This window comes from Balaenoptera musculus, chromosome 13 (assembly GCF_009873245.2).
Source record: "Balaenoptera musculus isolate JJ_BM4_2016_0621 chromosome 13, mBalMus1.pri.v3, whole genome shotgun sequence".
Taxonomy (NCBI): Eukaryota; Metazoa; Chordata; class Mammalia; order Artiodactyla; family Balaenopteridae; genus Balaenoptera; species Balaenoptera musculus.
In genome coordinates, this window is record NC_045797.1 from 44,455,553 (window position 1) to 44,483,301 (window position 27,749).

Below are 27,749 nucleotides of genomic sequence, written 5' to 3' on the forward strand. Positions count from 1 at the left end.
GCTCAATATTAAAAAAACAAACAACCCAATCCAAAAATGGGCAGAAGACCTAAATAGACATTTCTCCAAAGAAGACACAGATGGCCAAGAGGCACATGAAAAGATGCTCAACATCACTCATTATTAGAGAAATACAAATCAAAACTACAATGAGGTATCACCTCACACCAGTTAGAATGGGCATCATCAGAAAATCTATAAACAACAAATGCTGGAGATGGTGTGGACAAAAGAGAACCGTCTTGCACTGTGGTGGGAATGTAAATTGATACAGCCACTATGGAGAACAGTAAGGAGGTTCCTTAAAAAACTAAAAATAGAATTACCATATGACCCAGCAATCCCACTACTGGGCATATACTCAGAGAAAACCATAATTCAAAAAGACACAAACACCCCAATGTTCATTGCAGCACTGTTTACGATACCCAGGTCATGGAAGCAACCTAAATGCCCATCGACAGACAAATGGATAAAGAAGATGTGGTACATATATAAAATGGACTATTCCTCAGCCATAAAAAGGAATGAAATTGCGTCATTTATAGAGACATGGATGGACCTAGAGACTGTCATACAGAGTGAAGTCAGAAAGAGAAAAACAAATATCGTATATTAACGCATATATGTGGAATCTAGAAAAATGGTACAGATGGACCAGTTTGCACAGCAGAAGTAGAGACACAGATGTGGAGAGCAGGTGTGCGGACACCAGGGGGGAGGGTGGGGGGAGGGTGGTGGTGGAATGAATTGGGAGATTGGGATTGACATATATACACTAATATGTATAAAATGGATAACTAATAAGAACCTGCTGTATAAAAAATAAAATAAAATAAAATTCAAGGGAAAAAAAACAATGAGGTATCACCTCAAAAAAATAAAAAAATTTTAAAAATTGAATTATAACTCACATTCAATAAAATGCACAAACCTTAAAAAAAAAAAGATGTACAGGATATGAAGTGCAGATTTTTAAAATAATTGTAAAAAATAGGTAGCGAGAACAACATAAAAAGACCAGAAACAAGTAAATATATTAATATACTGATTTATTAAAATATGATGCATTCAGGCACTTCCCTGGCAGTCCAGTGGTTAAGACTCCACGCTTCCACTGCAGGGGGCACAGGTTTGATCCCGGATCGGGGAACTAAGATCCCGCATGCTATGCGGCGCAGCAGAGAAAAAAAAAAAAAAGATGCATTCATATGAAAGAACAGTATGTACACTCTAAAAAGAGTAAGGGAAATGAATAAAGAGTTACTTACAGAATAGTATATATATATATATTTGGTATGATCCTATGAATATTTATTTATTTATTTCAATGTAAGTAATCACATAAAAAAGTACAGGAGGATACTTTCCAAACTATTAACTCTAATTGTCCCAAGGGAGTAGGAGCAGATGCAGAAGGCATTTCCGCTTCTGTATTTCTGCACTGTTTACTGTTTTTTTTTTTCCTTTAATGAGCACATACCATTTTTTAAATATGTAAAGGGCATTTCTATTTGAAGGGAAAACAGACAATTCATTTTTATTTGATAAGAGAACTAAGGTTCACCAATGGGTCTGAGATTGACGAGCACGAATAAAAAGGGCACTCACTGGAGGAAAACAAAGTCTCCCAGGGCACCACAAGAGGTCATATGTGAAATGCTGTCTTCAATGAGTACTCTAAAATAAATAAAATGCCACCCTGAATTTTCATGTCTTTCTTCTGGAGAATACTAAATCAGTATTTAACCTTATACAACACTTATAAGCAAAATAAGGCAAATGACTATTAATACTTCCTTTCAATAGACGTGGAACTGAGGCTATTAACACAAAAATAAGTGACAATCACTGAAGAAACACTGAGGTCTAGGGAAGCAGTTTTCAAACCAGGTTCCTGGAGGTCAGGCTCCAAGTACCACCTTCTCACCTGTACTTTGGTCAGAAACACTTCATTTTACACCCTTTATTTACTGGAATCCCACCTCAGATTTAATCTAGGGGAAAAACAAATTCCATTTTTAAAAAATGTTTGTACATCGCTGTACTAAGCGATGGGAAATAAAGAGAGATGCTGGAGCAGTTTACAGTTTAATGACACGCCACCCTCGACGACAGGTAATTATATTGTGCGGTAATGAGGAACAAACAAAGCACAGAGGGATCAACCAAGTGGAGGTGAGTCAAGCGGTCAAAGCTTCACAGCTGAGATTTGACTCAAGAAGACATCATGAATCAGCAGCAAGGAGAGGATCAGAGCCTGCTGGGGTTGGTCCACCAGTACTCCAGCTACACAAGTGGCAAGTTCCATGGACGGGATCCTGAATCATGGGGAATTCCAGCGTCATCTCCCACATCCACCCGCATACTTAAGAGTTTATGGAGCACTTACTAGAAGGGACCAACACCCTTCTAAGCACTTCACCCAAACTTATTTAATTCCCACAACTGCTCTGTGCAGCAGGCACTCTTTCGTCACACGTATCTTGCCTAAGAATAAACAGTAAGGTTCCGAGAGGTTCCGTGGCTTGCCATGGCTACAAGGCAAGCGCGGCCCCAGAAGTCTGACCCAAGGTCTGACGCCACAGCCCCTACGGCTCCAAACAGAATTCTACACTGGCACGGACCCTGCGGTGCAATTGATATGAAACGGGGCTCAAGCCTGAACATTAAATTAGCTTCCTCCCCACCTACAGGGAGCACGTGGAACTAAGTCTCTTAGTTCCAAGCACCTTAATTCCTGACAATTCTAAAACCAACCGTTTTACTTATAATTCAGTGATAGCAGAAGGCCTCATCGGAAAGCCCTCCAGCTTTTCAACTGTTCTTTCAATTCCATCAGGGTCTCTCTTCAAGTCCCATCAGGGGAGGTGCTCCTCTCCCCTGCCTCACACCTGGGAGAAGTGTAATTCACCTTGCTCCCGGTCACCACCTATCCAAACCCAAGATCAACACTTTCCTTCTCAGACATCACCTTTAGCCACAGCATAGAAATGTCCATGACTCTCTCCTATCCTGACCCCCGTTTCAATTATTTTTTAGACTCTGGAACCACTGAGTCAAGAAAACTAGCTTTGTAACTGTTTTACCATCATGTATTTTAACAAACAGATGAGATCATTTAAGATTGTACCTGTTTTTAAAAAAGCATCAATATCAATTGAAAACTTTGAACAAGCCTAGGTTATACACAGCCAGACTGCCAGGTGTGTTTTTCTTTTACCTTGGTTTCCAGAGCCACCCTATTCCTGGCCCTGATAATTATAGGCACTCCATGTACCAAACCACAGAGCAGCACCTCTGCAGCCAGGGGAGAGTGAAATGTCTGTTGTCTGGCATGGGGAAAAGTCTTCATTCAGATTTGAAAGTAAGTAGAGCAATTAATTAATAAAAAAAAAATATAGCTTGGGGTAATTAGCAGCAGCAACAAAAATGTTCAGCTGAGTGTCCCCTTTTTATCTTGAGGCAGTTCCAATAGGCAGATGACGCTCAGAATTAATGAAGTGTAATGAGACCTGCAGCAGCTGGCTAATTAGTCAGTGAAGAGGAAGCAGTACTGACAAGGGAAAAAGGGTTTTATTCTTGTTATGAGCTCAGGCCTTGGACAGTTTTCCTCAACTGTGGGGCTGTGCCCCCAGGAAAATTCCTGAAAAGCCTCCAAGTGGTCCCAGGGCAAATAAATTTTTTTTTTACAAAGGCAAAGGAACCAAAGCATGAACGCTGGCTTCCAGCTGCGAAGGAGTAACTGTGGGAGCGCAGAGGCCGTGGCTGCTCAGGGCCAGCACGGTTCCCTGGGGAGCGACACCAAATTCTGTCGGCATCAAAGGATGACCACATCCTGGGCAAGCTGGACAGTCACCATCTTGTGTCTCACTGAAGACCTTGCTGAGGATTCTCAGTTCTGAGCGTCCCCTGCTCCCCAATACTAAGAATATTTAGAAGGTTATTAATTATGAAGGAGAAGCACTTAATGACAACGGACAACTCTTTTTGCTCTACATCCTGCACTTGGATCATCATTTAAGAACTGCACAGTAGGAACCCAAATTCTTTCAGAAGTAACTAGTTACTGGCAGCAAATTTCTCATTCTGTCAAGAAACAGTGAGGGAGGGAACTTTCTCTGTTCAAAGAGAAATCTGACGATACTGGGATTATAATCTCTCCCCTCCACACAAACACACAAATAAGCAGCTGATGGCAATAATATTGATCTTCCCAACTGACAAGGCCTGTGCTTCAAACTGTTTCCCCAATAATGTGGGTGAATCTGCTCTTTACGTACTTAAGAAATAGGCTGGGAAGAGCCAGTGTAGGCCTTAAAAGTGAAAAGTGCTCGGCCAGAGTGGGCCAGAAGCCTCTAAATGTTGCCGGTTTTCTAACAGTTTCAGGTGCCTTTTAGTTCCACACAAAGTTCTACCTTTAACCTCCACCACTCAGCACACCAGCAAGAGGCAAAAATCTACTCCTTATGTAACAATAAAGTCACCCCAGAGTAACCTTCACACGCTGGGTGTTTACTTCAAAGAAAAGAAGCCTTGCAGCCATCACTGCCATGAAGAGGATATTCTAGGGGGAAGCCTGCATTTTTTTCAGCATTAGCTTCCTTTCCCCTTGGGCCAGAGGCTGTCAGAACCAGCCTGGAAACCACTTTCTTATATGGCCGTAGCATAAATGAAAATATTCCACTGTTAATTATTGACATGAAGAAGGTCATACAGGCTTGTCCTAGCGACACCAGAGAGCAGGTCTCGCCAGCAACTTTTACTCCGGCCTGGAAAGAAGAAAAGAAACGCTCATTCGTTCAGCAGAGCTTTGGGTTTATAACCTGTTTCCAAACTAAATACAGTCAACTGCTTGAGGTTACTTACTTTTACAGTTTTAGGATCTCTGTCACATTGTACTTTCTCAAAAGCTCTAACACACAATACAGTCATTAAGTCTTCATGCAGTGGCCAGAACTGGTTCCCTCCGAGACTGACACTCTATCTACACCCAAAGGTCAACAGTCAGGAGTTACAGAGACTCACAAAGGTGCGTTTCAGAACCCCACACAGCAGATACGTGTTCCCAATTCAAAAGCAGAACTGGGCAGCAGCGCTCAACTCCCCTGATGTGCCCCACCTGGAGCCACGTGCCCCAGCCAGTGAGGATCTGCTCCATCCAGACTGTTGTTGGTATTAGGAGAGCAGTAGTTTCCTGTCTACTGTGCTGTTCCTACTGTAAAGAGAAGAAGCAACCCTCATTGGGTGCTACAGACCCTCCGTGTGAAATGTGAAAGATGGCGGGTTAGGTGTTTTTAGAAACCCTGGTTTGTGATAATATGATATGGTTTACCCATACAGCATATAATATCACAAACACAAACACAATCACAATCACAAACACACTAGCTGTCATCTCCACAGAATCAATCTCAAAAAATGGTAACTGATAATCCTGTATTCTCTCCCTCTGGGTGACATTCTTACACCTGTGAGGCACCCCATGCTGAATGGAAGCTACTATAATTCACTCTGACTGCATGCTCCTTCTACATTTTAAGTACACTGCAGCTCAAAGAGAAGGTGAAAGAGATCAGTCGAACTATAAAAATCATAAAAAAAGCTTTACTCTCAAAAGAGATCAAAATGGGAGTTTACAACATACACACTCACCACACAGGAAGGTTCTTCTACAGCACCCCCAACAGAAAATTTCTTGGGGAAAACATGTAGCAGTGACATGGCACCTTTCAGTCTAATAATGTCAGACCTTCCCAAGAAAGACGAAAGACATTCACGTTTTTCTAGATAGAGGCGCCCAGGAAGAGAGCAAACCTAGAGTTCACCAACCCAACGATCCCATGACGAGTCTTGTGATTCCAGACTCTGCAGCAGCAGACTTATCATCACACACACACATGCACAGCACACACACACACACACAAAACCATCAGGAGACACCTGCCTAAGCCAAATTAAATCATTTCTCGAACGAGATGGGGTATAAACAAACATAAATGACTTGCTTCTCTTATGCCAAATTCACAACACAATAGATGGCAAACAAAATCAAGCTTGTGTTTTTTAGGGTATAACAACAAGTAAGGATGAACAGGTGTCCCTCTTAAAACCTATTTTTCTATCTGCCACAGGGAGACTCAAAAGGTGGCCTGGAAAAAAATGTGAATAGCAGCTGGAAGTCTTCACATATTCTTGGCAGCAGCCGAACCAGGAACAGGGATTATATACTTTATTCACACGTTGGAAATCACAGAACAAAAGGCAACTTGGCCTAAATACAGCAGCAAATGCTCCAGCAGCTGAAAATGTTTAAAAGTCAAGGAAAATCAGCAAATTCCAACAATCTGAACTTAAAACGTGGGTTTGGGCTCAACGTCATGCTCCTAGGTAATGCCATCGCTGTTGAAAATTGCTCCAGGGTTCCCTTCTGTATAGCCTGTACCAAGGAGTCAAGATCAGACTTCTAACTCCAAAATTCTACTTCAGGGCTGGTACCCTTCATTCCACGTTCTCAAAGTTCCTTTACAGATAATTTTATATACTAGCAAGATACCAGAAAAATACAAACAAAAACACCACTACCAAAACCAAAATATCTAAACAACAAAAAACTCAATACTGCGAGAACAGAAATGGTGAGTTTATGATACGGTGACAAATAACTTGTACCACTGGGGAAAAAATCAGAGTCTGCGCTGTCAGTTCAGTCCCTTATTCTGCCAGAATTGCCAAAGTAAACTACCATCAAAGAAAAGGAAACAAAGCCTTCCAAGATTAAGCAAGGCTTGAATTTTACATCACATCTACCATGCTGCCCCTCACCATCGCTGCCAATTAAGAGCAAAAGTCAACAAATCCTTTACAGTTGGAATAGGATCAGGAATTTCCACTTCTCGGCAATGGCTTTCACCAAACCAAGGTTTCCCGGGTCCTAACAAAATGCTAATCCAAGATCTACAAACACCCAGGCTTCCAGCATCCTGTGGGAAACACTCTTGAGAGGCAGTACAGCAAAGTGGTTAAGGATTCAGAGTCCAGAAGCAGCCTGCCTGGGTTGGGATCCACGACTCTACCACTTACTAGCTATGTGTTCTTGGGCAAAGCATCCCTTGTACCTCAGTTTCCTCACCTCCACAGTGGAAATAATTCTTATCTCACAGGGGTGCTGTGAGGAGCATTAGAACAGCACTGGCCCAGGGTTAAGTATCAAGAAGTTTTAGCTGTATTACTATTACAGCCACTACCACTTCTGGGCTAGAGTTTAAGGAGGGACCTACCTTCCTTCTGTGTTTGCATGAGGACATACTTTTCTTTTGCTTTCCCTCTCCTTGCTAGCCTGTTAGTTCTACCGCAGGACTGGTTCTGTGAGCCCAGAGAACAGAGGAGCCATTTTTTTAAAGCAGTGGGCATCTACCCAGCAGAACCTCATAGAAGCGTTTGGTGAAATGAAAGTTACCGAAGATGGCCAGTAGGACCCTCCATGCATTTATTTGAAGAGGTCCTTAAATCTGCAACCAATGATGATCTAACAACCCTTCGTAACAGGTAACAGAAGTGAGATACAAGTTGCTTGTGCAAGGTCATTTCACCAACATCAGCTGCTAAGCACCTGATTCCCTGAACCTATGCCAACACTAGCTGAATGCTGGCTAACAAAAAGGAGGCAAAAACCCCAACTAATAGTAATAAGCATTAATAATTGAAATGGAAGGGAAAAAATATACATCATATCCTAGCCAAAGTCTAGCCGTTCCCCCAGCATCCCTCACGGTTCTGCAGCCCCCTCTGGTCATATCCCATCCCCACCCCCAGGCACCCACCATCTCATTACCTAATCCTGGTCATACTTAATTAAAGTTGCAGCTCAAATGTCAACTCCTCCAAAAAGCCTCTCTCACATCCCACAACCCAGGAATGCTATGTGCATGTCTTCGAACACCTGCCACTTTCTACCTAGTATTCTCTTTTAGAATGTAACTTCAGACAGTGGCTGTCTGTTACACCTCTGTGTTTCTAATGTGCTTATTAGCACTGCAACTTGCTCACTTGTGCTTGTTGAACGACTGCATGGGTGGACACACTTGTTGGCTCCTTTAGAGATCTTAGAGCTATGAAGGTGTTCTAAAAACATACCCTGCCTTCATCCACAGCACTTATTCTTCATTACTGAGGAGGTGCACGCTATTCTACTCCAACAGCCAATATGAACTGGGAGATCAACTACAGCATATTATAAGCAACTGACTTCCAGATTTTTTGACAGTTGAGTTTTTAAAAAATATTTTTTAAATTTATTTTTGGTTGCATTGGGTCTTCATTGCTGCACATGGGCTTTCTCTAGTTTCAGCGAGCGGGGGCTACTCTTCGTTGTGGTGCGTGGGCTTCTCATTGCGGTGGCTTCTCTTGTTGCGGAGCACGGGCTCTAGGCATGCGGGCTTCAGTAGTCGTGGCGCACGGGCTCAGTAGTTGTGGCGCATGGGCTTAGTTGCTCCGCGGCATGTGGGATCTTCCCGGACCGGGGCTCGAACCCACGTCCCCTGCATTGGCAGGTGGATTCTTAACCACTGCGCCACCAGGGAAGTCCCCCGACAGTTGAGTTTTGAAGACAAGTTCTAGATAACAATATTTATCACCAAAGTGAAGAAACTAGAGCCAACAGTGAAAAAACTGGGTCTACATACACCTCCTATCAACATTCTAGCTTTAAGTCATTACGTGAGCCACGGGAGCAGCAGAAAGAAGAAACAGATCTGGGTGATGACAAGAATTAACACAGACCATCACCGTACCCACCTTTCCCTCTTACTCTGCTGCCATAACCTAAACTGAACCAGATTCTGGAGGCTGCCCTAAGCACCCACCCAAACATGTTTCTTTTGTGCTGCAAGTTAATTCCTGTCTCACCCAGGATAAAGGAAGAAAGACAAGGTTTTCATGACGGGCTAAGCAGAGGTGTGTTGGGACCCAGTTTTCCAAATGTAGGTAAGCACATTTTCCCTCTCCTTTTGGTTCAGAGGCTTGTGGGCAGGTTCAAATGAGTCATTGGTACCTAGAAGCCGAGCAGTCTGGCTGTCACTGAGTCACCACCACATCACTGCATCAAGAGATGCTTGGGGCTTCCCTGGTGGCGCAGTGGTTGAGAGTCTGCCTGCCAATGCAGGGGACACGGGTTCGAGCCCTGGTCTGGGAAGATCCCACATGCCGCGGAGCGGCTGGGCCCGTGAGCCACAATTGCTGAGCCTGCGCGTCTGGAGCCTGTGCTCCGCAACAAGAGAGGCCGCGGTGGTGAGAGGCCCGCGCACTGCGATGAAGAGTGGTCCCCACTTGCCGCAACTGGAGAAGGCCCTTGCACAGAAACGAAGACTCAACACAGTCATAAATAAATAAATAAATAAATAAATAAATAAAAGAACGTGAATTTCTTAAAAAAAAAAAAAAAAAGAGATGCTTGGCTGCAGGTATTTCATCTCCAACAATTTGGGATCCAGCGCCCTCATGGTATTAGCAGTGGATCTATATCCATGTCTATTAACTACGTTCAAGAGGATCCTGATACGCCAAGGCTCAAAATCACCTGAATTTAGGCTATTACATGGCTCAACATCCCCCAAATAGCCTAACTGCATTTACCAAACGCTGTATCCACACGTGGGTGAATGTCTGCTCTGTCCTTTAAGATATGTAGATACGTTACCCATCCCCACAATATTATGCCCCTTGCAATATCAAAGATAAGCAAATAAGCAGACTGCATTGTTTTTAATGGAAGGATTTACTCAGCAATAGCAACACTCTTATCAGAAATTGACACATGAGAAACCTATTGGTGAGCCTTCCATTTTCAAGCTGTGTATTCGATTTGTTGCTAGGTTAGGTGGTACACTTTTTTTTTTTTTTAATTAATTAACTTATTTATTTTTGGCTGCATTGGGTTTTTGTTGCTGCGCACGGGCTTTCTCTAGTTGCGGCGAGCGGGATCCACTCTTCCTTGTGGTGCATGGGTTTCTCATTGCGGTGGCTTCTCTTTGTTGCAGAGCACGGGCTCTAGGTGCGCAGGCTCAGTAGTTGTGGCTCACGGACTCTAGGTGCGCAGGCTCAGTAGTTGTGGCTCACGGGCTTAGCTGCTCCGCTGCGTGTGGGATCTTCCTAGACCAGGGCTCGAACCTGGGTCCTCTGCATTGCCAGGCGGACTCTTAACCACTGCGTCACCAGGCAAGTCCCTAGATGGTACACTTTTAAACACCTGTGAATTTGGCTAGATGTCAAATAAGAATAATTAAATACACGTTTTAAACAAAATTTAAAACAAAAATTAAAATCAATGCAATCCACACATGTGCTGACAGACACGTACACTATACGCCTTGCTATGTGACTCCACCTATTTAGAAAAAGCACCTGCTCTAAGTTCAAAGAGGTGTTGAAAAAGGCCCCTCCTTGCTGCAGGATTTCACAAAGTCACCCTTTTTGTCACATGCTGGCTAAGAACCTTGCCACCTTACTTCACCTTTCTGATCCTCAGGTTTCTCAATCCACACAGCAGACGTTATACCACCTACCTCACAGGGCTACTGAATGGATAAACCATATGTAGGTGAAGGTACCTGACTTATACCTAGAGCTCAGGCTGGAAAGCCGACAAAAACTTTTTTAAAAGTCACGTTCAGGGCAAGAGAAAGCAGCTTGTGGTTTCACTTTTACATCACAGGCATCAGCAGCTTCATGAGCAATGTGGTGGAAAGGGTGTGACCTGCAATTCCAAACCAGACCGCATTGATCCGGCCCTCACAGCACCCCCCGCTTACCGCGTGGTGACACAAGCATGACCCATCCTGAACACAGGGCGGGCAGCGACTCCAGCAGGGCCGACTATCAGCAACCGAGGGGCTTTCTGACCCTGGGGGAGAAGAGCTGACCTCCAGAGGGAGGAGGAAGGAAACCACATCATAAATCTCACCCCCAGAGGGGAGGATGCTTTCTGAGGAGCTAGGGCTGAGGGAGATGCTTCAAAGCAGACATGACACTGTGCAGGCTGCTGCTAGAAGATGTGGTCCAACTGCTCCCTCCACACCCAGCCACACCTAGATCCTCCCAGGAAGATAAGCACCTAGGAGAGGCAGTGTGGAGTAGGGCTCGGTGAACACACAGCCGGGCGCGACTGCCAGGCCCGGCCCGGCCCACCGCTTACTAGCCGTCTGCCACTGAGCAAGTTGCTTCATCTCTCCAAGGCTTAGTTTCCTCATCTGTAAACAGATCTGTGCCCATCTCCAGCATTCTCCCGAGTATGCAGTGAGGTAATGCATGTAATAAATGGCACAGAGTCAGGTACTGAAGAATAAATGTTGGCTATTGTTACTGAAAGGTCTCTGCTTCCTTCCTCAGTGAACACCATACCAGCTGAGTGTACCTGAGCACAAGGACAGCCACGCCATTGTTTCCCCAACAAAAACTTCCTAGAATCGATTATGAATTTGTATTTTTCATAGGGAGTTCGCGAATTATGATGTAACTGATTGTCACAGCAAACCGGGAAGAGAAGGGAGGGCCGGTGTTTCTTCACTATGCAGGTGTATAAAGCAGCCCCCCCCCCCTCCTCATATATACCCATTCAAATCCTATTACAAAAACTGTTTTCCTGTGTCTTGACTTGTTTGTGAGCTTCTTGAGGACAGGAAAAGAAACTGTACCCCAGTGCCTAGCAAAGAGCTACAGACAGAGGCCCTCCGTCAGGCAGAATATTCAACAGGGGTTGAGTAACACCATTCATTATTCTAATGATCAGGGCTCCTACTCCAATAGGAGTTTTGTTTGTGGGTTTTTAAGGCAGGGAACCTTAGAAGATGAGTTACAGTGTGAATTCCCACTGCGGGAGGGGGAACAATGACAGAAGATCCCAAATCAACTGCTGCATCACAGAATGACCTGGGCCTCGCTTTACTCTCCCAAAAAAGCACTGAGCAGAAGAGCAGCTCCTGATCAAACAAAGAGGGAGCCAGGACCCAGGACACAATTTATGTGTGCAGACAATTATGAGCTCTTAGGAAAACGAGGTAAGAAAGGTCATTTCAGAATCCCTGGATGACAACGGCGGAGATGAACATCTGGGTCCGCCCTCCCATCGGACCCCCAGCACGCCAGGGGCAAACCCTCACAGAGACAGCCAGCGCCAGATCTGGCCGGCCCAGCAGATCTCGCTCTAGTGCACCTCCCTCAACTCCAACCCTCTCCCTTCCCCAAAAGCCATCTGAATTTACTACCCTGATAAACAGTGCATGTGGTTCTGTGGCCAAGAACTCCTAGTCAAGTCCAGCTACAGTCAAGCCCACTGCGGAGTGAGTATGACTTTAAAAAATTGCTTCCTTGTGTTTCAAGTGAAAAAATAACCTCCTGTCTCAAAATTGAAATCATATATATTTGCAGAGGAAAACCAAAGATTTTTTTAAAGGGGGGGTGGGGGTGGGTGGGTGTTGGGGGTGGAGATTGTAAGGCACTGAGGGGTGGTAAGTAGTAGTTCTTGGGCCAAAATTAGTTTTCTCCATGACTGTTTCTTCAGTTTAAAAGACCAAGCTTGCACATTTAGCTGGTATCTAAACTTCTGAGGCTGTGCCTTGATTTGCTCAGAGTATTATTAACTGCCTGGCTTCCAGAAAAGCATTACTCATGAGGCATCACTCTGAGTAAAAAGGCATATTCACATTAGAGAAATCGCATTCATTTTATTTACAGCCACACAATATAAAGCTCTGAATGGCTACCACACCTAGAAGAATGGACTGCAGTTTCACGGGGTACACTTTTACCTCTTTTGCTATGTCCTAGTGTCACCCTTGAACTTTTCTCCTGGTCCAACTACTCTTGCCCACCCACTCAAAGGAAAAAGAAAAGCAACAAAAATGAAGAGACAACCTGATGCCTAATTAATTTCCAAGGACCGGTTCCTCTCTCTACTAGTACCGTAATGCCGTGGGCTCCCCTCTCCTCTCCTTCCCACCAAAGTTAAGTCAATTCCCCAGTGCCCTGTAGGGTACAGGGACTACATGAGGGAGGTCCCTAGGGTCCTATCAAAATCTCATTTTATCAAAAAAGGAGACAGACTCAGATAAGCTCTTCCTGAAGTTATAGTTTAGCCACATCATAGAGCCAAAATCATTATCATGAGTGATTCATTCTTTCGTTCAGCACATTATTTACCATGTGGCTGGTGAGGCCACCTCTTCTCAGGGAATAAGAGTCAACAGGGAAGAAGAGCCGCTAACTCACTTTAAAACTACTCTATACGTGTTACTACTGCCTTCACTACTTTACTCATTCATTCATACACTCCTTTATTTATGAGACATTTATTTATGTGCCAAGCACTAGGAAGGAATGCAGGGGTGAAGTAACACATACATCATCTCTGTCCTCTATACACAGTAATAGGTGCTTTTATATATAATTAGGGTGACCTAGCGCCCAGCTTGCCTGGTACTCTAAGAGAGATTCTCTCTCCCCTAGAATCTGGGAGATTCCCTGGATGTGGGACAACCAGTGCTAAACTGGGGAAGTCTCTGTCAAACCAGGATGAGTTTGGTCACCCTATTTATACAATATACGAATTTAAGCTTCCCAACCACCCCCAAGGGCTATTTATTCTTCCCAGTTTTTACAGATGAAGAAAATGGGGCTCAGTGAGGTCAATGGTGGAGCCAGGATTTGAATGCTGGCTTATATGAATCCACAGCCCATGAACTTTCCACCACCGTTGAGTTTCTAAAATGAGAGATAAAATGTCCTAATTCTGAACACAGCCCTTCTCACGACCGCCTGCTTCTCCCCTGGTCACTGCCACCCACTCTCCACCACAAACTCTGTGCAGCTGGGATTTCATCTGCTTGGCAGTTGTTCGCAGATAATACATAATCTCCCTCTACCACTGCAAGACTGAATTTTTTTTATAGCAAGTCGTTTAAACCTCTGTAGGAATAAATGTCTTCCTCAATAGAAATCAGGGCACTGTTTTCAAGCACCAGAAACACACTTTGCACTAGACTTGTATTCACCTCTCAACTACTATACAATCAAGCTAGCAATCTACAGAAACTCACTGGCATTTAACAGTTCAAACAGACTAGGCAGATTTTCAAAGGCTCTATCCACTTTAAACCAGACCTTCAAAGTTTCTCTTTAAAAAACAAACCTAATTCAAAATGCCAAGGCCACATTCCAAGGGATAACCACCATTTGCTTGTCAGTGTGGCCAAAATAATGTCTATGGTTTGTATAAGGATTTCAGGCCACACACACACACACACACACACACACACACTCCTGCAACTAGTCGTGCTTAAACCCACAGCTCTCACTCCAAAATTCCAACACAACTGCACTCTCAGTGGGGGGGTAAAATTCACCCAAATAATGACACAGCCTATGTAATTTCCTTGCCACCAGAGAAGAACAGAGCCTCCGGACGTTTTACGTTTTGCTCACATTCTTCATGAATGAAGCGTGCCTCAGTGATCCTCGAATTAACTTTCCACTTGCATCATTTAAGCATTAAAAAAAGACTTTAAGGCCAGATCGTTCACAAGGCCTTTGTGAGACCAAATATAGGCCAGCCTGTGTCTCCATGCTACTGTGTGTGATTACCGGATTTGCTACTCAAAGGTCCTGTGCCTCTTGAAAACAAGGCTGGGGGAGAGAGAGAGAGAGAGAAAGGCTAAGAGAGGCCTTTCAAAAGCAAACACAGTAGAGGCATTCTACAGAGGGCAGCTAATGTGAGTCTGGCTACAGGAGTCTCTTCTGACGACGTGCTGGACGCTCTGGCTGCAGCACTAAGTGCTCCGCACGCTTTTTATGAACTTGGGAGAGGCACCACCACTGTGTCCTCAACCAACATCAAAAGTCACCAGGCTCAAGGGACTGCTGCCAACCCTGTGTACTTTCTAAAGGGCAACATAAAAGGGGGTGTTTTCGGCTGGGTGCATTTTCAGGCAAACTCAACGCTCTTCTACACATGCTGAAGGAAGCCACACCCAGAACAGGTTTCGGGGGCAGGGGCGGGGTTGAGGCATTCAACTCAAGTTCAAAAGACTTGCCGCTGCAGGGTACTGCTTTGCCTTTTAACCAGGACCTGTAATAATAAAGGCTGTTGTTGACTACTGAGGGCCCACCGTGTGCCGGAACAATTTCCGTGGAGAATCTCGCTTACTCTTCCAACAATCTTATTATTACACAGAAGTTGTATTACTCCCATCCCACAGAAGAGACAGCAGGTTCAGGTTGGTAAATAAATTGCCCGGATTTGGAAAGCAATTTGGCAAGAGGCACAGAAAATAACCACATATGAAATGTTTGTCATATAATGTTAAGTAAAAAAATAAAAAGATGCCAAGACAAAACTGAATCTATATAATGACTATAACACTGTTAAACTGTATATAAACAAGAACTATCAGAAAGTTAAGATTTGTTGGGACTGCGGGATTTTACATGAATTATTCTTTCATTTTTATTTCTTCTGGAGATGACCTGATACGGTTGTGAAATAATATAAAAAATGTTGGAGTAATACAAAGAACAGCTAGAAATTTAATTTGTGTCTATTAATAACCTTCAACCTTGCCTTTGAAAGAACACCATCTGAATACTACTGCTTTCATTACCCACACCCCTTCCCCTGTCAGAAAGGTTCTGGAGTGATGCCAGTCAGAACAGAAGTCACTTATCTCCCCACCCCTTTTCTTTCTTCTAAGGGGCAAAAAATTCTGGCCAACAAGTTTCAGCAGGTGCTTTTTCTCCCCTACCTAATCAATAACCAGTAATTTTAAAGCTTCACCTGCAGACTCACAGGAAATGAGCGCTTATCAAGTAACAGATATTTAATGTATTTCAAATCCAGCTTTAACACCAAAACCTGAAGGCACTTGCTGGGTAAGTTTGATATATATGAAACCAGACTAAAGTCTCACCAACTGCAAGAACACCAACATTCATTTAATTAGGATCATTTTAGTAAGATGGAGTGTGGGGAGGAGGGGGTATTTTTGCTTTAAAAATTAGTTTAGAAGTATATCAAAGGTTTAAGTCATGAAGCAAGTATGGACTTAATTAATAAGCCTCTACTTCCCAGGATACCATGTTGAAATTCTGGAAGAACTTAGAGAAAGTAGCCCAGATTATTTTTGTAATTCTCCATTAAAACCAAATGGATAAATGAAAAGAAACTTTTTTTTAACTTCACAAATTTCTAGAACTGCAGGATTAGCAAGTAAGAGAATCCTAGCCAAACTCTACAAAGATTTATAAAGCTAGGAATTAACCAAACATGCTTTAAAGCCCTGTAATCTCCTAGGGTAATGCTAAACTTTCTTTAATTAACTATTATTCATTTGGATACTATATTATTTTTACAGTTAAAATGATCCAGTTTACTTAAGAAACACACACACACACACACACACACACACACACTCCTCCTTCCTTTAAAGCAGACTATATATGAAACACAAACGTTAAACCTCAGAAAGGTCATAGCCTCTTTAGGACTATTTCCTTCTCGGCTCAAGGGGTGGGGGAGCAGGCAGAGATTATTTCCAAGGCAGCACTTCTTAGACTTGTCTGTGCATACAAACCACTTGGGGATCTTGCTAAAAGGAAATTATGACTTAGTGGGTTTGGGGCGAGCCTGAGAGTCTGCATTTCTAACAAACTCCCAGGTCATCTACAGAACACACTGAGTCATAAGGTTATAAGTACCCTGCAGTTCAAAATTCAAGGAGGTTATGCTGTTTCTGTTTTTCATCACAACAAATGCAACAGCCTCCTAAGTGGTCTCCTGCCTCTTCTCTTGACCACCACCCACCTTCCAAAACAATCATACTCAGGAATCAGACTGGCCTTTCCTTAAGGAGAAAAAAATCAGAACAAGTCACTCCCATATTTAAAATCCTTCAGTAGCCTCCCACTGCCTTCCCAACTCCTTAACTTGATTTACAGGACCGTGCACCCTCTGGCCTTTGTTTACTATCCCTTCTAGTACCCCTCCTACCAACCCTTCCTCACTCTGGACTCTAAGCTCCGCCACCCTGGCCCTGCTTGAATTCCCCTACCTGGGTCCCCACATGGAACAAGTTTATTTCTCCACTTGCTTCTACTCATCAGTCAGCTCGGCAGCATAGCTGAGCCACGCTTACTCATACACTTCCTAGCCAGAGGACAGCTGCTTACTGAAGAGCAGGCGATCAATAAATATGTGTTAATAAACAAAGAGAACAAAAAAGCATGCCCTATACTGCTTAAAACACTTTTATCATTTTATTTCTTAGGAGTCTTCTTGCTTTAAAATAGCCTAGATTAGTAACCAACTACTGAGCTTTTAAATGGCAAGTCCTTTGCACCCATGATATACAAACAACTGCCAGATTTTTAAGTAAGCCAATCAAGCAAAGAATACTGAAGTTAGAAAAAGGCTTTACAATGCCCCCATCATTTATTTCCCCCTGTCATTAGTTTTTCATGGCTGGGGCTTCTAAGAGTTGATAGAAACTTGTCAGGCAAAAGGGAGAAAAGGCACTAAGATCTAAAAATGGCTGGGATCTACCTGGCGTATTTTTGATAATGTGCACAAGTATGATTCCAGTAGGAACAGATGAATGGCTGTGAAGCTCTGGTTCACTGGAAACTTGACGCTCTGACAGATTATTGGCCCCATTTGGCAGTCATGAGTTGGCTGAGGCCTGCAGATGTTAAATGGCTCCTCTAGTTTAGCAGGGTAGAGCTCATTCCTGACTAGCTAAATACCTTTTCCACTACTACACAATTTTGTTCTAAAACATACTTTTCCCTAACTCTTCATTCTTCAATAAGAAATCAGATACAGTATTTGCTCCTATCTGGGAGCAATTCATGCAATCTGTCCTTCCCAAATCCTCCCACCCCCCAAATTGCAAAGAGGGTACAAATGATCCAATAAGGGAGCGTTTCTCAAACTTGAGTGTACATCACAGTCACCAGGCATGCTAGTTAAAAACTTATGACTAGGCCTCACCCGGAGAGTTTCTGATTCAGTAGGTCAGAAGCAGCGCCTGGTAATTTATATTTCTAGCAAGTTCCCAGGTCATGATGCTGCTACTGGTCTAGGAACCTCATTTTGAGAACCACTGAAACAAAGTATTCCATAATACTACTTCATTTACTCCTTAATAAATACTTAGTGACTTCTATGGGTAAGACAGGCTGTATCAGACTTTTGTCTTTACGCTCCCAGACTTTGTGAAATGTAAGGAAAGCAGAGAGGCAGATACTCAAACTGTAACCAAAGGCAGGATGTGAAAATCACAGGAGAATGACCAAGTGCTTAAACTTTAAATCTTAAAGGAAAAGAATCCAAGCAGAGATTCTGATCACCTCTCCCCTGAATTAAGTGGCATCTGAACTGAACCTGAAAAAAAAAAAACAAAAAAAAAGATCCTGACACAAGAAATAATTCCTAAGGGGAAGAAACCAGGAGAGCAGGAAAATGCAGGGTAGGTTTAGGGAATCATGAGTACCGTGGAGTAAGGAATAGCAGGAGCTGGAGGTGGGAAGGTCAGCTGGAGTCAAATCCCAAGTTTTTGCAGGGAGATCTCTTATCAGAGCCTGCATTTAGGGAGGCTGGGGCAGCTGCATGGGGGTGGGGGGGGGCATTAGGAAACCACGGAAAGAGACTAACACAGAGGAGGCAGCAGTGGGGCTGTGAACAGACCCCTTTCTAGGCCCAAGGCATGAGAAGAGGCGAAAATTGGGAACACAATCATCCAGAAAGCTTCCTCAGTAGCCAGGACGTTTAGAGTCCCATTCTTTCACTACCGTAAGTGGTATCTTTTCCTCAAACGGAGTAACTATCTCCCCCTCCTCTTCTTCCTAACCGGTCTCCAAAAGTCCTTTTTACAGTCATCCCAGTCAAACATTGGACTTAAGCTAAAAGAATCAGTGTTCCCTTGACTGTCGGTGTTCCTAGACCACCAAAAACTGAGGGCACCACATGTCAAGAAATCTGAGCAGTTCTGTGCTCGTTAATTTTCCATGCCGCCAGAATGTATTCATGATATCTGGGTAATGGGTATCGTGGCTCATACCTAACCTACACTTTGTGGTCCTATAGGAGAAGATCAAATTTGGAGTCAGAAAACCTGGATTCTGGAGAGGTAGCCTCATACTGGTTGATCTTAATCCAATGATCTATTTCTTTATAAAAAGGAAGAGAATACCCCACAGGATTATTATTAGTACTAAGGAAACGCCCACTTATTTAGAACTTACTGAGTACTGGCTCCCATGCTGGGTACTCTGAATAATCTCATAGAGTTAATTAAGCAAGATGGTACATATTATAGTTAAGTGCTATAAATATTAATAATAATTAATAGTAGTACATCACTCAAAAAAGATTCTAATTCACAAATCTGCTTGGAAGTTCTAAATTTTGAGCTGAAACTGTGGTAAACTGGTGAAAAGAGGTTTTTTTTTTAATTGGTGACTTATCCCACAAAGTTATCTGGGCTTAGAAAAATCTATAGTATCATAGTACAGCATTGGCAGGTATCCAGACCAGAGCCCAGAAAGTGTTCTTATAAATCTTGGCCACCCCAAAAAAAACAGGGTTACCATTTGTCACCAACTCTTTTCACTGCCACAATGGGAAATATTTGAAGGCTATTACTTTATATCTAAGAACTTAAAGTTTTCTTCATGACAAGCAGGTGTAAACCCAGCAATCTTCTCTCTCTGTGGTTTACGAAATTACACAAGACAAACATCTAGGTACCATAACAAACTGGAAAGTTCTTTTTAAACACTTAAGAATGCATTTTCCCCGTGATCTGCGGGTATAAAACTAGCAAAATTCTTTCCCTAACAGTTTAGAAATCAAAACCAAAAAAATGAAGAAATTCAAGGAGGCAACCCTGAGAGAGCACGTAATAAACTTGAGTGTAACACGTTCCCACAGCCTGCAACTCTTTAGTCTCCCTCTATGTCCCAATGAAGACAGGTGACTCCATGATTCCTTCTGGACAGCTGGAAAAATTCATTGAGCCAGAATAGCTAAGAGAAAGCACCTTCTCCAGAAACACCAGGTGCTGGATGTCAGGGTCAGGCTGCAAAGAAGGCAGAGAAAGTTCATGTTGGTGTATTTAAACTAGATTCTGTCTTCATTACAACTCCACTGCCAGAACTGATAGAATCAGTGCTCTGAGGGGGCAGGTAGGAAGAAGAGAGAAGCAGGTTGGGGCTGGCATTTCACAAGGTCACCTTCTCTCTCTTTTTTGCAGAAATAAAATAATATTAATATCTAGAAGTCTGGGAGGAGAAAGTTCGAGAACAACAATGTTCAGCCTGAGCTCAACAGCGCCTGGGACCTGGAACAAGCTATTTGACTCTACCTTTTCATCTTTAAAACCTTGGGGGGGGGGGGGAGGGGCAATATAGGGGCAAGGGATTAAGAGGTACAAACTACTATATATAAAGTAAGCTACAAGGATGTATTGTAAAACACAGGAAATAAGCCAATATTTTATACTAGTTATAAATGGAGTATAACCTTTGAAACTGTGAATCACTATATTGTACACATGTAACATATATTGTACGTCAATTAGACTTCAATTAAAAAAAAAAATCTCCTAAGTGTGCTATGAACACAAGATGAGATACAGACAAAGCTCCCACTAAACACGTCTGGTGCATGGTGAGCACTCCGTGAAATCTTTTTCCCACTACCCAACGGAGGAGACAAGGAGAAGCTTTCTTGAATAATGGAATGTAAGCATAGTCTTAAAAAAATTGTAGGAAGGATTTCTATTGGTAAAATGGAAGGGCAGAGCCTTTGAGGCAGAAGGTAGACAATGAAGGAAAAACCCAGGGCTGGGTTTCATGAGGAACTGCAGGCCTGCCCACCTGGAAGATTTATTTGGTTGGAATGTAAGAGCTGGAATAGGAATTTCGTGTCTGGGGCCATTTGGGGGAGGGTCCTGAATGCCAGGCTAAGGAGCCTGGAATTTAATTTACGCAAGAGGCAGGCACAACAGCCTCTGAGTAGAGGAGGAGCAGGAGTATCGTCTGATAAGGAGTGGAGCTGGCTGGTGTGAAACTGGAGAAAAGGTATCATCGTGAACTTCTCTGCTACTACAAACACATTTTTTAAAAACATGTGAGGTTGAGTTTTGTTGTGTTTCAGCAGTCCTCTCTTATTTAAAAAAGAAAAGCAAAACAACAAATCTAACTGCATAAGATACACGAACAGATTCTCAGGAAGGTGGTAACTTAATCTTGCAGGTGAAATTCGAAAGAGATCTCGAGTGTGCAGTGGATATGCCTGTCAGGTGTGTGCCTGTCAGGTGTGTGCTGGGCATCGGCGGTTAATGTTTGAAGCCATCAGAGGTGGAAGGTCCTATCTCTTATGCCAGGAGCATCAGTGTGAAAGACATCACTCTGCACCTCGGCCCCTTAAGCCCCTCAGTGAGGTTTTGTTTCTAATCACACTTATTTACTTACTGATAAATCTCTATAAACTATTTTATCTAAAAGACCAGACTCATTTTAACACTGTATTTCCCTTAGCTAGAACATTAAAACTCCGCCCCCTCCTGAGATTTTTAGGATCCAGTGTGAAAATATTTGAAACCAAGAAAACTGCACAAATATCTCCTACAAAATCACAGTACTCTCAGACTCTAAGGTACAGACGCTAAATGAATAAGTTCATATAAGAGGCACTAAAAAAAAAAATCGATACAGATTCAGAGGTGCCGTTTGCCAGTATTGGGTTATAAGTACTAGGAAGGATTAAAAAGAGGAAAAAGGCAGCTTAGTAGGCATGTACAAAATTAAATCAGCAGACAGAATCTATAAGTTATCAGAGATGTGATGATTGGAAGAACTACAAATACTAAACAATAAGTAACAAATACCAGACGGGGATCGGGGGTAGGTGGGGACGGGAAAAGGTTTTATCAAAAATTTTCCTCAAGTTGCTTAAAATGCAATCAATTCCATGTGTAACTAAGGATGATGCCAACTGTTTGTAATTCTCCTGGGATCCACCATACTTGAGAGTTAATTCACCCTGTCTCAGTTCCTCAACACGGGTGGTTTTCTGTTATAGAAGAAATACCAACACTAAACTTGTGCAACTTCTAAACCGCAATATTTAGAAATAAGAAAGTTATCTGCAACTAAATTAGGGGGCAAAGGTCATTTAAAAAAATCACCACACAAAATGTGGAGCTCACCCCTTTAGAAGGAATTTCCTTGGGAAACACGAGGTAAAATATCAAAGGCACACGGTGATTTTTTTTAATTTAAATTTTACTTTTCCAGAGAGGACAGTTTAAGACATTTCCTGTGTGTAAGCTCCACCCTCCTCAGTGAGCAGTTTTACAACCGTCCTCAAACCTTTCAGAGTGACAGCCTTTTGTTATGGGTGGGCCTGTGGGCACACTGGTCCCCACACCTTCTTGTATTTTCTCCTTGGTTTTCATTTCTTCTGAGACTACAGGAGGGGGTTGACTGGACCTCAGTAATAGGTTTTCAGATCGAGGATCCTCCTTGGTGCTTTCTCCTTGGCAGTATGATACAATGAAGTGAGGAGCCTGGGTCATTTGAAGAAGAAGTGCATTCTGAATTCTCAGAACCTCAAACCTCAAACTGTGGGCCTTTGACCACACACCCAGAAGATAATGGACACACCCCACTCCTCTATTTACCATCTTCAAGTCTCCACCCCGCCCACCAGCTCTGGCCCCCCCTAAGTTTTCCAAAAAAGCAATTTCTACCTTCGAAGAGCTCAAGAGGGATGAAGCAAAGACACACAACCATTCCCTAGAGGGAATGCAGCTTCCTCTTAGCTAACTGCCCAAGGAATGCAGCACAGCCTAGCAAATGTTTAAAATCATGTCCTGTTCTGCCTCTTGTTTTCCAGAAAAGTGTCATTACTGTCAACTATTTCACAAGACAAATAAACCTGTGAATGAAATATAGCCTCCCCCTCTCCCCAGTGAAAACATTCTAAGACTGAGCTGCTTCCTTCCTTCCTCCTCCTCCTCCCAGGATCCACATTTGAGGCACCAAGAAGAGTTAAAATAAGAAACATACACCGTCTGCAAAGGCTACTTTTTCACAGCACTAGAATCATTCCCAGCCTATTACCGATTCCAGAGGCTTCCTAACAGAAGGAGTTCTGTTTTCAGTTACAAATCGTTTTTCATGTATAAGCTCCGAGACACCACCGGCCAGGCCTGCTGGCTGGGCAGGGACAGCCAAGGGGGCTGCAGGGGCCACTTCGGCCGCAGGCAGCAGGCCCATCACCCCACACAATGCTCTCCATAAAAATATTAGATTCATTCAACTGTTTGAGATTAATACAGACTCCAAGAAACCTGTAATTGATCCAACTAATCTAACCCAATAGCACTGGAATGACAATAACTGGTTTTCATTATAAATTACATAGCTCACTAAATTGATGGCAAGGCTCTATCCCAACACAATACATCAAAAGAGTTAAAATGAAGCTTCGGAATCAAAACTGTAATTTATCCAAGTCTTAGGAACAAAAAGACCACTCCCTCCTTCCCTTTGCTATTGTTCTACAGGGTGTCCAGCAGTGTACTTTACACCTTTAGGCTTCCCAGAGGTAAAAGGCTGGGGGCCGGGAAACGGAGGCGACCCGGAATCAAATACTTGCATACAAATAGGTCTATTATCATTGATCTACTAAAATGCAAAGACAGCTAAAAAGAAAGAAAATGTGTGGGCAGTGGGCAGCAGATACCTGACAACCAAGAGAGCCCAAGGGAAACTGGAGAGAAAGACTCCAAATGGTGGCTTTTCTGGAGTAAAGAGTGAGAAACTGTCTCCTTTAAGTAGTGAATGGGGTGCTCGCAGCCAACCAGAGGCTTTGGGGCCGGGCGCGCGGCCGCCGGTCTTCATTAGGGTCACGTACCATATGGCACAAATAAACCCTCAGAACCCCTGGAGGCAGCACGGCCCCCGGGCAGGCCCGGCCTTTGAGACGGGAGTTTACCTTGTAGCTGCTTGAATCTCCCTTCCAGCTGGTTGTAGTTGTAAGGCACCTGCCCCGTGTAAGCCGGCGACAGCGGCCCGGAGATGCTTGACGTCCTCTGCAATTCCATTATGCCTAGCGTAACGCCCCGGCGGGCTGCACGGTGGAAATCCCGCTCCGGCCCCTTCCTACCCCCATCCAACACGCAGCAGCTTCCGCAACGCTTGGCTCCCGGCCCCGGCTAAAAGGGCTGGACCTTAGGCAAGCCCCATCCCGGTGTGAAAGTCCAGCAGGCAGATCTGATAGGAAGTTGGCCGCAGGAGGGTACACCTTAGGCCACTCACGCATCTAATTCCTTGTGGCTTTCCTTCCTTTTGTGGCCCTTGGCTCTAGGCTTGAAATAAATTACCGAGGAGGGGCGGGAGGACGGAAGGAGGGAGGCGCAAGTCCTTCTTAAAATTTTTTAAAAATACGGCCAACCCTAAACACGCCTCGGTCGCCGAGCCCGGGAGCTCTCGGGCACAGCGCACACACCTCCTCCCGGCTGCCCTTGGCGGCCGCCGGTTTGTAATTTAATCAGGAGCCACTCGCCGTGCGCTGGGTGGTGATGTCACCTGATTAGCATAACTGCATTGTAGAGGAAACGCAGGCTGTACCACGAGGGGCGCGGGGGAGGCCGGCCGGCCGCGGCCCCCACCCAACGGCCGCCGCGGAGCCGCCGACCCCCGGGTCGGGCCCAGGACGCGCCTGCAGCGGTGGTACCTTCCCAAAGCAAAGCTGCTGGAATTACAATCTTTTGTTGAGAGCCTCACGTAACGGAAAAGTCTCCGATTACTATCTCATGAAAAGGAGGCGGCCCGGTAGGGTAAGGCGCCCCGCAGGTCCCCGGCCGGGGCGGCTCCTACACTATTTAGCTTCAGGAGCTCACGCAGCCATGCGGGCCGCGCACCTGGGCGCTCAGCGTCCTCACCGCGCGGGCGCCGACCACGCGGAGGCGGCCCGGCCGTGCCAGCGGGTCAAAGTAAAAGTCCCTCTGGGCGTTGGGCAAGGCCACAGCGAGGGGGGCGGGGGGGAGCGTGTAAGTTCAGGCTCACGGAAGGATCTTCTCAGCAGACCCGCCGCTGCCAGTACGAGACGTTAAGCGTAGGTTTTCCGGGATAACACCGGCCCTATAACAGTAACTCAATGCAAGCTTTATGGGAGCACCGACTTGCAAGGCATTGTGGGAGAAAGGTACACAGGTAAACACCTCCAGGATCCCTGACCTGGATGATTTTAGGAACCAATGAGGAGATAAAAGAAATCACCCTGAAATCTACTGTGATTTGTAAAACAAAGCCTTTAAACTTCTGAGTTCTTCAAAAATTTAAAACTCTCCTTGCTAACTTCTCCCACCAGTCTCAACCAAAAACAAAATCCTCTACATAGACAATATCAGTGGTCAAAATGTGTTCTTGGGAAATAACTGACCCTAGTTACCCACCCACCCACCAATCCCCTTTCTCAGTAACTACAGGCAGACAACAAATTACAAATTTAGCGTTTCAAGTGTGTAGCCTTGCAGCCATACTCACTGAAGAAGGTAATTTCATTCCTAAGGGATTCCAATCTGCCCTGAAGAGATGGGCCTCCACCACAGGTTTACTTTAGTCCCCAGGGCACTTGTAATTCAAGCAACTGCATCCTGTTCAGGGCTAAAGTTAAAACAAACCCAGAGTCTAGCTAACTGCTCAACTCAGAACAACCCCACTCCTTCCATCCACACTGCTGGGTTTTTAATGCATCCAGTGTCAACCTTGAGCTTTCTAAAGCCAGGCCCAGGATTCGAAGATATTTCTCCACATCCAAGATGTAGCGCATTTTCTAAAGCCCCTCTACTGCAATTCAAAACACTGACAGCAAGGTGGCAAAATGCAGGGTCTTGGAAGAAGCACTTGACTAGGATTCCCAAGACCTGAGTTTCTAGTCCTGGCCAAGCCTCTTAATCACTTATGACCTTAGAAGAAACCCTGGATTCTTTCTAAACCTCTGCTGTCAGAAAGGGATAATTAATGCCTACCTACAAGATTACTGAGGGGATGATGTGAAAATGCCCTAAAAATGGTCATACTATTCAAAATTAGAAGTGTGTTTTGCAAAATGCACCTCTTCTTGATTTTTCCCCCACGTATCACATCAAGGCTACAAAGAGGAGAATGGAGAATTTTCTCATTTGAGATCTTTTTAACAGGCCCCTCTTCACTATTAAATATACTGGTGATATGGTAAGTCTCTAAGTGTCTAGCTATGGGCACACAACATGAGACTGCAAAGTGCTTGACAATTTACAACACATTTTTAATCTTTAAGCCACTTAGTGAACAGAGTATGAGTCACCACTCTAAGTCTCCCTTTTAGTTCCCTCTGGTACAGGGAAGTAGGTAAAGTAAGCTTTCTAATTCGCCAGGTTACATGCGATGTGATGGAGGGAGAGGCTGGGGCTCGTGTAGCCACACTGGATCCTCAAGAGCAGACTTAGAACAAGCCAGGTGAAGTGGACACATGTAAATATTAGAAAGAAAGGTTTTGAGGCTAGGAAAGGGTTTAATAGCCCCACAGGGGCAGGGGGTAAGATGTGGGAATGCTGTGGTGTGATGGGACCAGGGAAGAAGAGGACCCAACCCTAATGGCTCACGTGACCACCTCCACCTCAGCAGCGGGAGGAGGTAAAGGAAGGCCAGAGCACTCATTCTTTATTCCACGCAGTATTTCCTGGATGCCAACTATACGCAGGGCACACTGCCTGGTGTTTTGGAGGAGTCAAAGATAACTGGGAGAGATGGTAGCCAAAGGAGATGGGACAGATACGCCAATAGTCCAAAACCAGAACAGAGTGAGGAGTAGGTAGGGGAGCTGCAAGAGTTCAGTGGACAAGGAGGTCACATCTGCATAGGAAGGCAGGAAGAACAACTCCAGGAGGGACTGGCATTTGACCAGATCTTGAAGCACAGGTAGACTATCAACAGGCTGGGATGAGGGGGAAGCTCTTCTCCTAGTTGGGGGAAAGCAGCCCAAGTAAAGGCACCAACTGGACTGTCGGGGGAACAGCACCAGCGGGTGCTACCGTTTGACTGAAACATAAGGCACTAGGGTCAGGCAGGAGGAAAGCCAAGGGAGGCAGGCTTGGAGCCACTGGAGATTTTTGAGCCAGAGGAGGACGGGTTCTGGGTTGGGCTCTAAGGACGATTAATCTGGCAGTGGTAGATTAGAATGGGTTGAAAGGAGAGAGACATTAAAGGCAGCAAGGTGGTCACTGCAGTTGTCCAGGTCAAAGGGCTAGTCAGGGTACAGCAACAGGAGCAGAAAGGAATGGGATGATGCAAGAGTTAATCCATAGGACTTTGGTAACCAATTCAAGTCCTATGGGACTTCAAAGTCTTTGGGAGGTTCAAAGGCTAGGGGTGAACTTCAGACTCTGGGGTTTTTAGAGCTGGCTGTGGGGTACAGGGGGGGAATGAACATTTTCTTCCAGACAGGCTGCAACTCCACAGGGTGACATGTCCAGAAGCAGTCAGGGACGTGGAAACAGAGCTCAAGGCTGAAGATACAACCCGTGCACAGACTGAGAGTTGAGACTGCAGTGGGCTGAAGTCTAGGAAGGGATGTAAGAGGCAAGCGGCCGAGCAGAGAGCCCTGGGGAAGGCCAGCATCTGGGAGGAGGGAGAAACAACAGTGGAGATAC

General features: G+C 44.4%; 1 protein-coding gene across 7 annotated transcripts in view; it reads right to left on the reverse strand.

Annotated features, from left to right (window-relative positions):
* The window catches only part of SPTBN1 (spectrin beta, non-erythrocytic 1), a 195,189-nt gene that overhangs the window by 87,244 nt on the left and 80,196 nt on the right, over nucleotides 1-27,749 (reverse strand). The window contains exon 1 of one of the 7 annotated variants that reach the window (XM_036872639.1): nucleotides 24,050-24,500. The exons of 5 other annotated variants lie outside the window; for them this stretch is intronic. In XM_036872639.1, coding sequence (XP_036728534.1) covers nucleotides 24,050-24,158 — 109 coding nt within the window. In that variant the 5' untranslated portion in view covers nucleotides 24,159-24,500. Of the gene's footprint in view, nucleotides 1-24,049; nucleotides 24,501-27,749 lie in introns of those variants that run through there. One more of the 7 variants, XM_036872640.1, reaches the window with a different exon arrangement.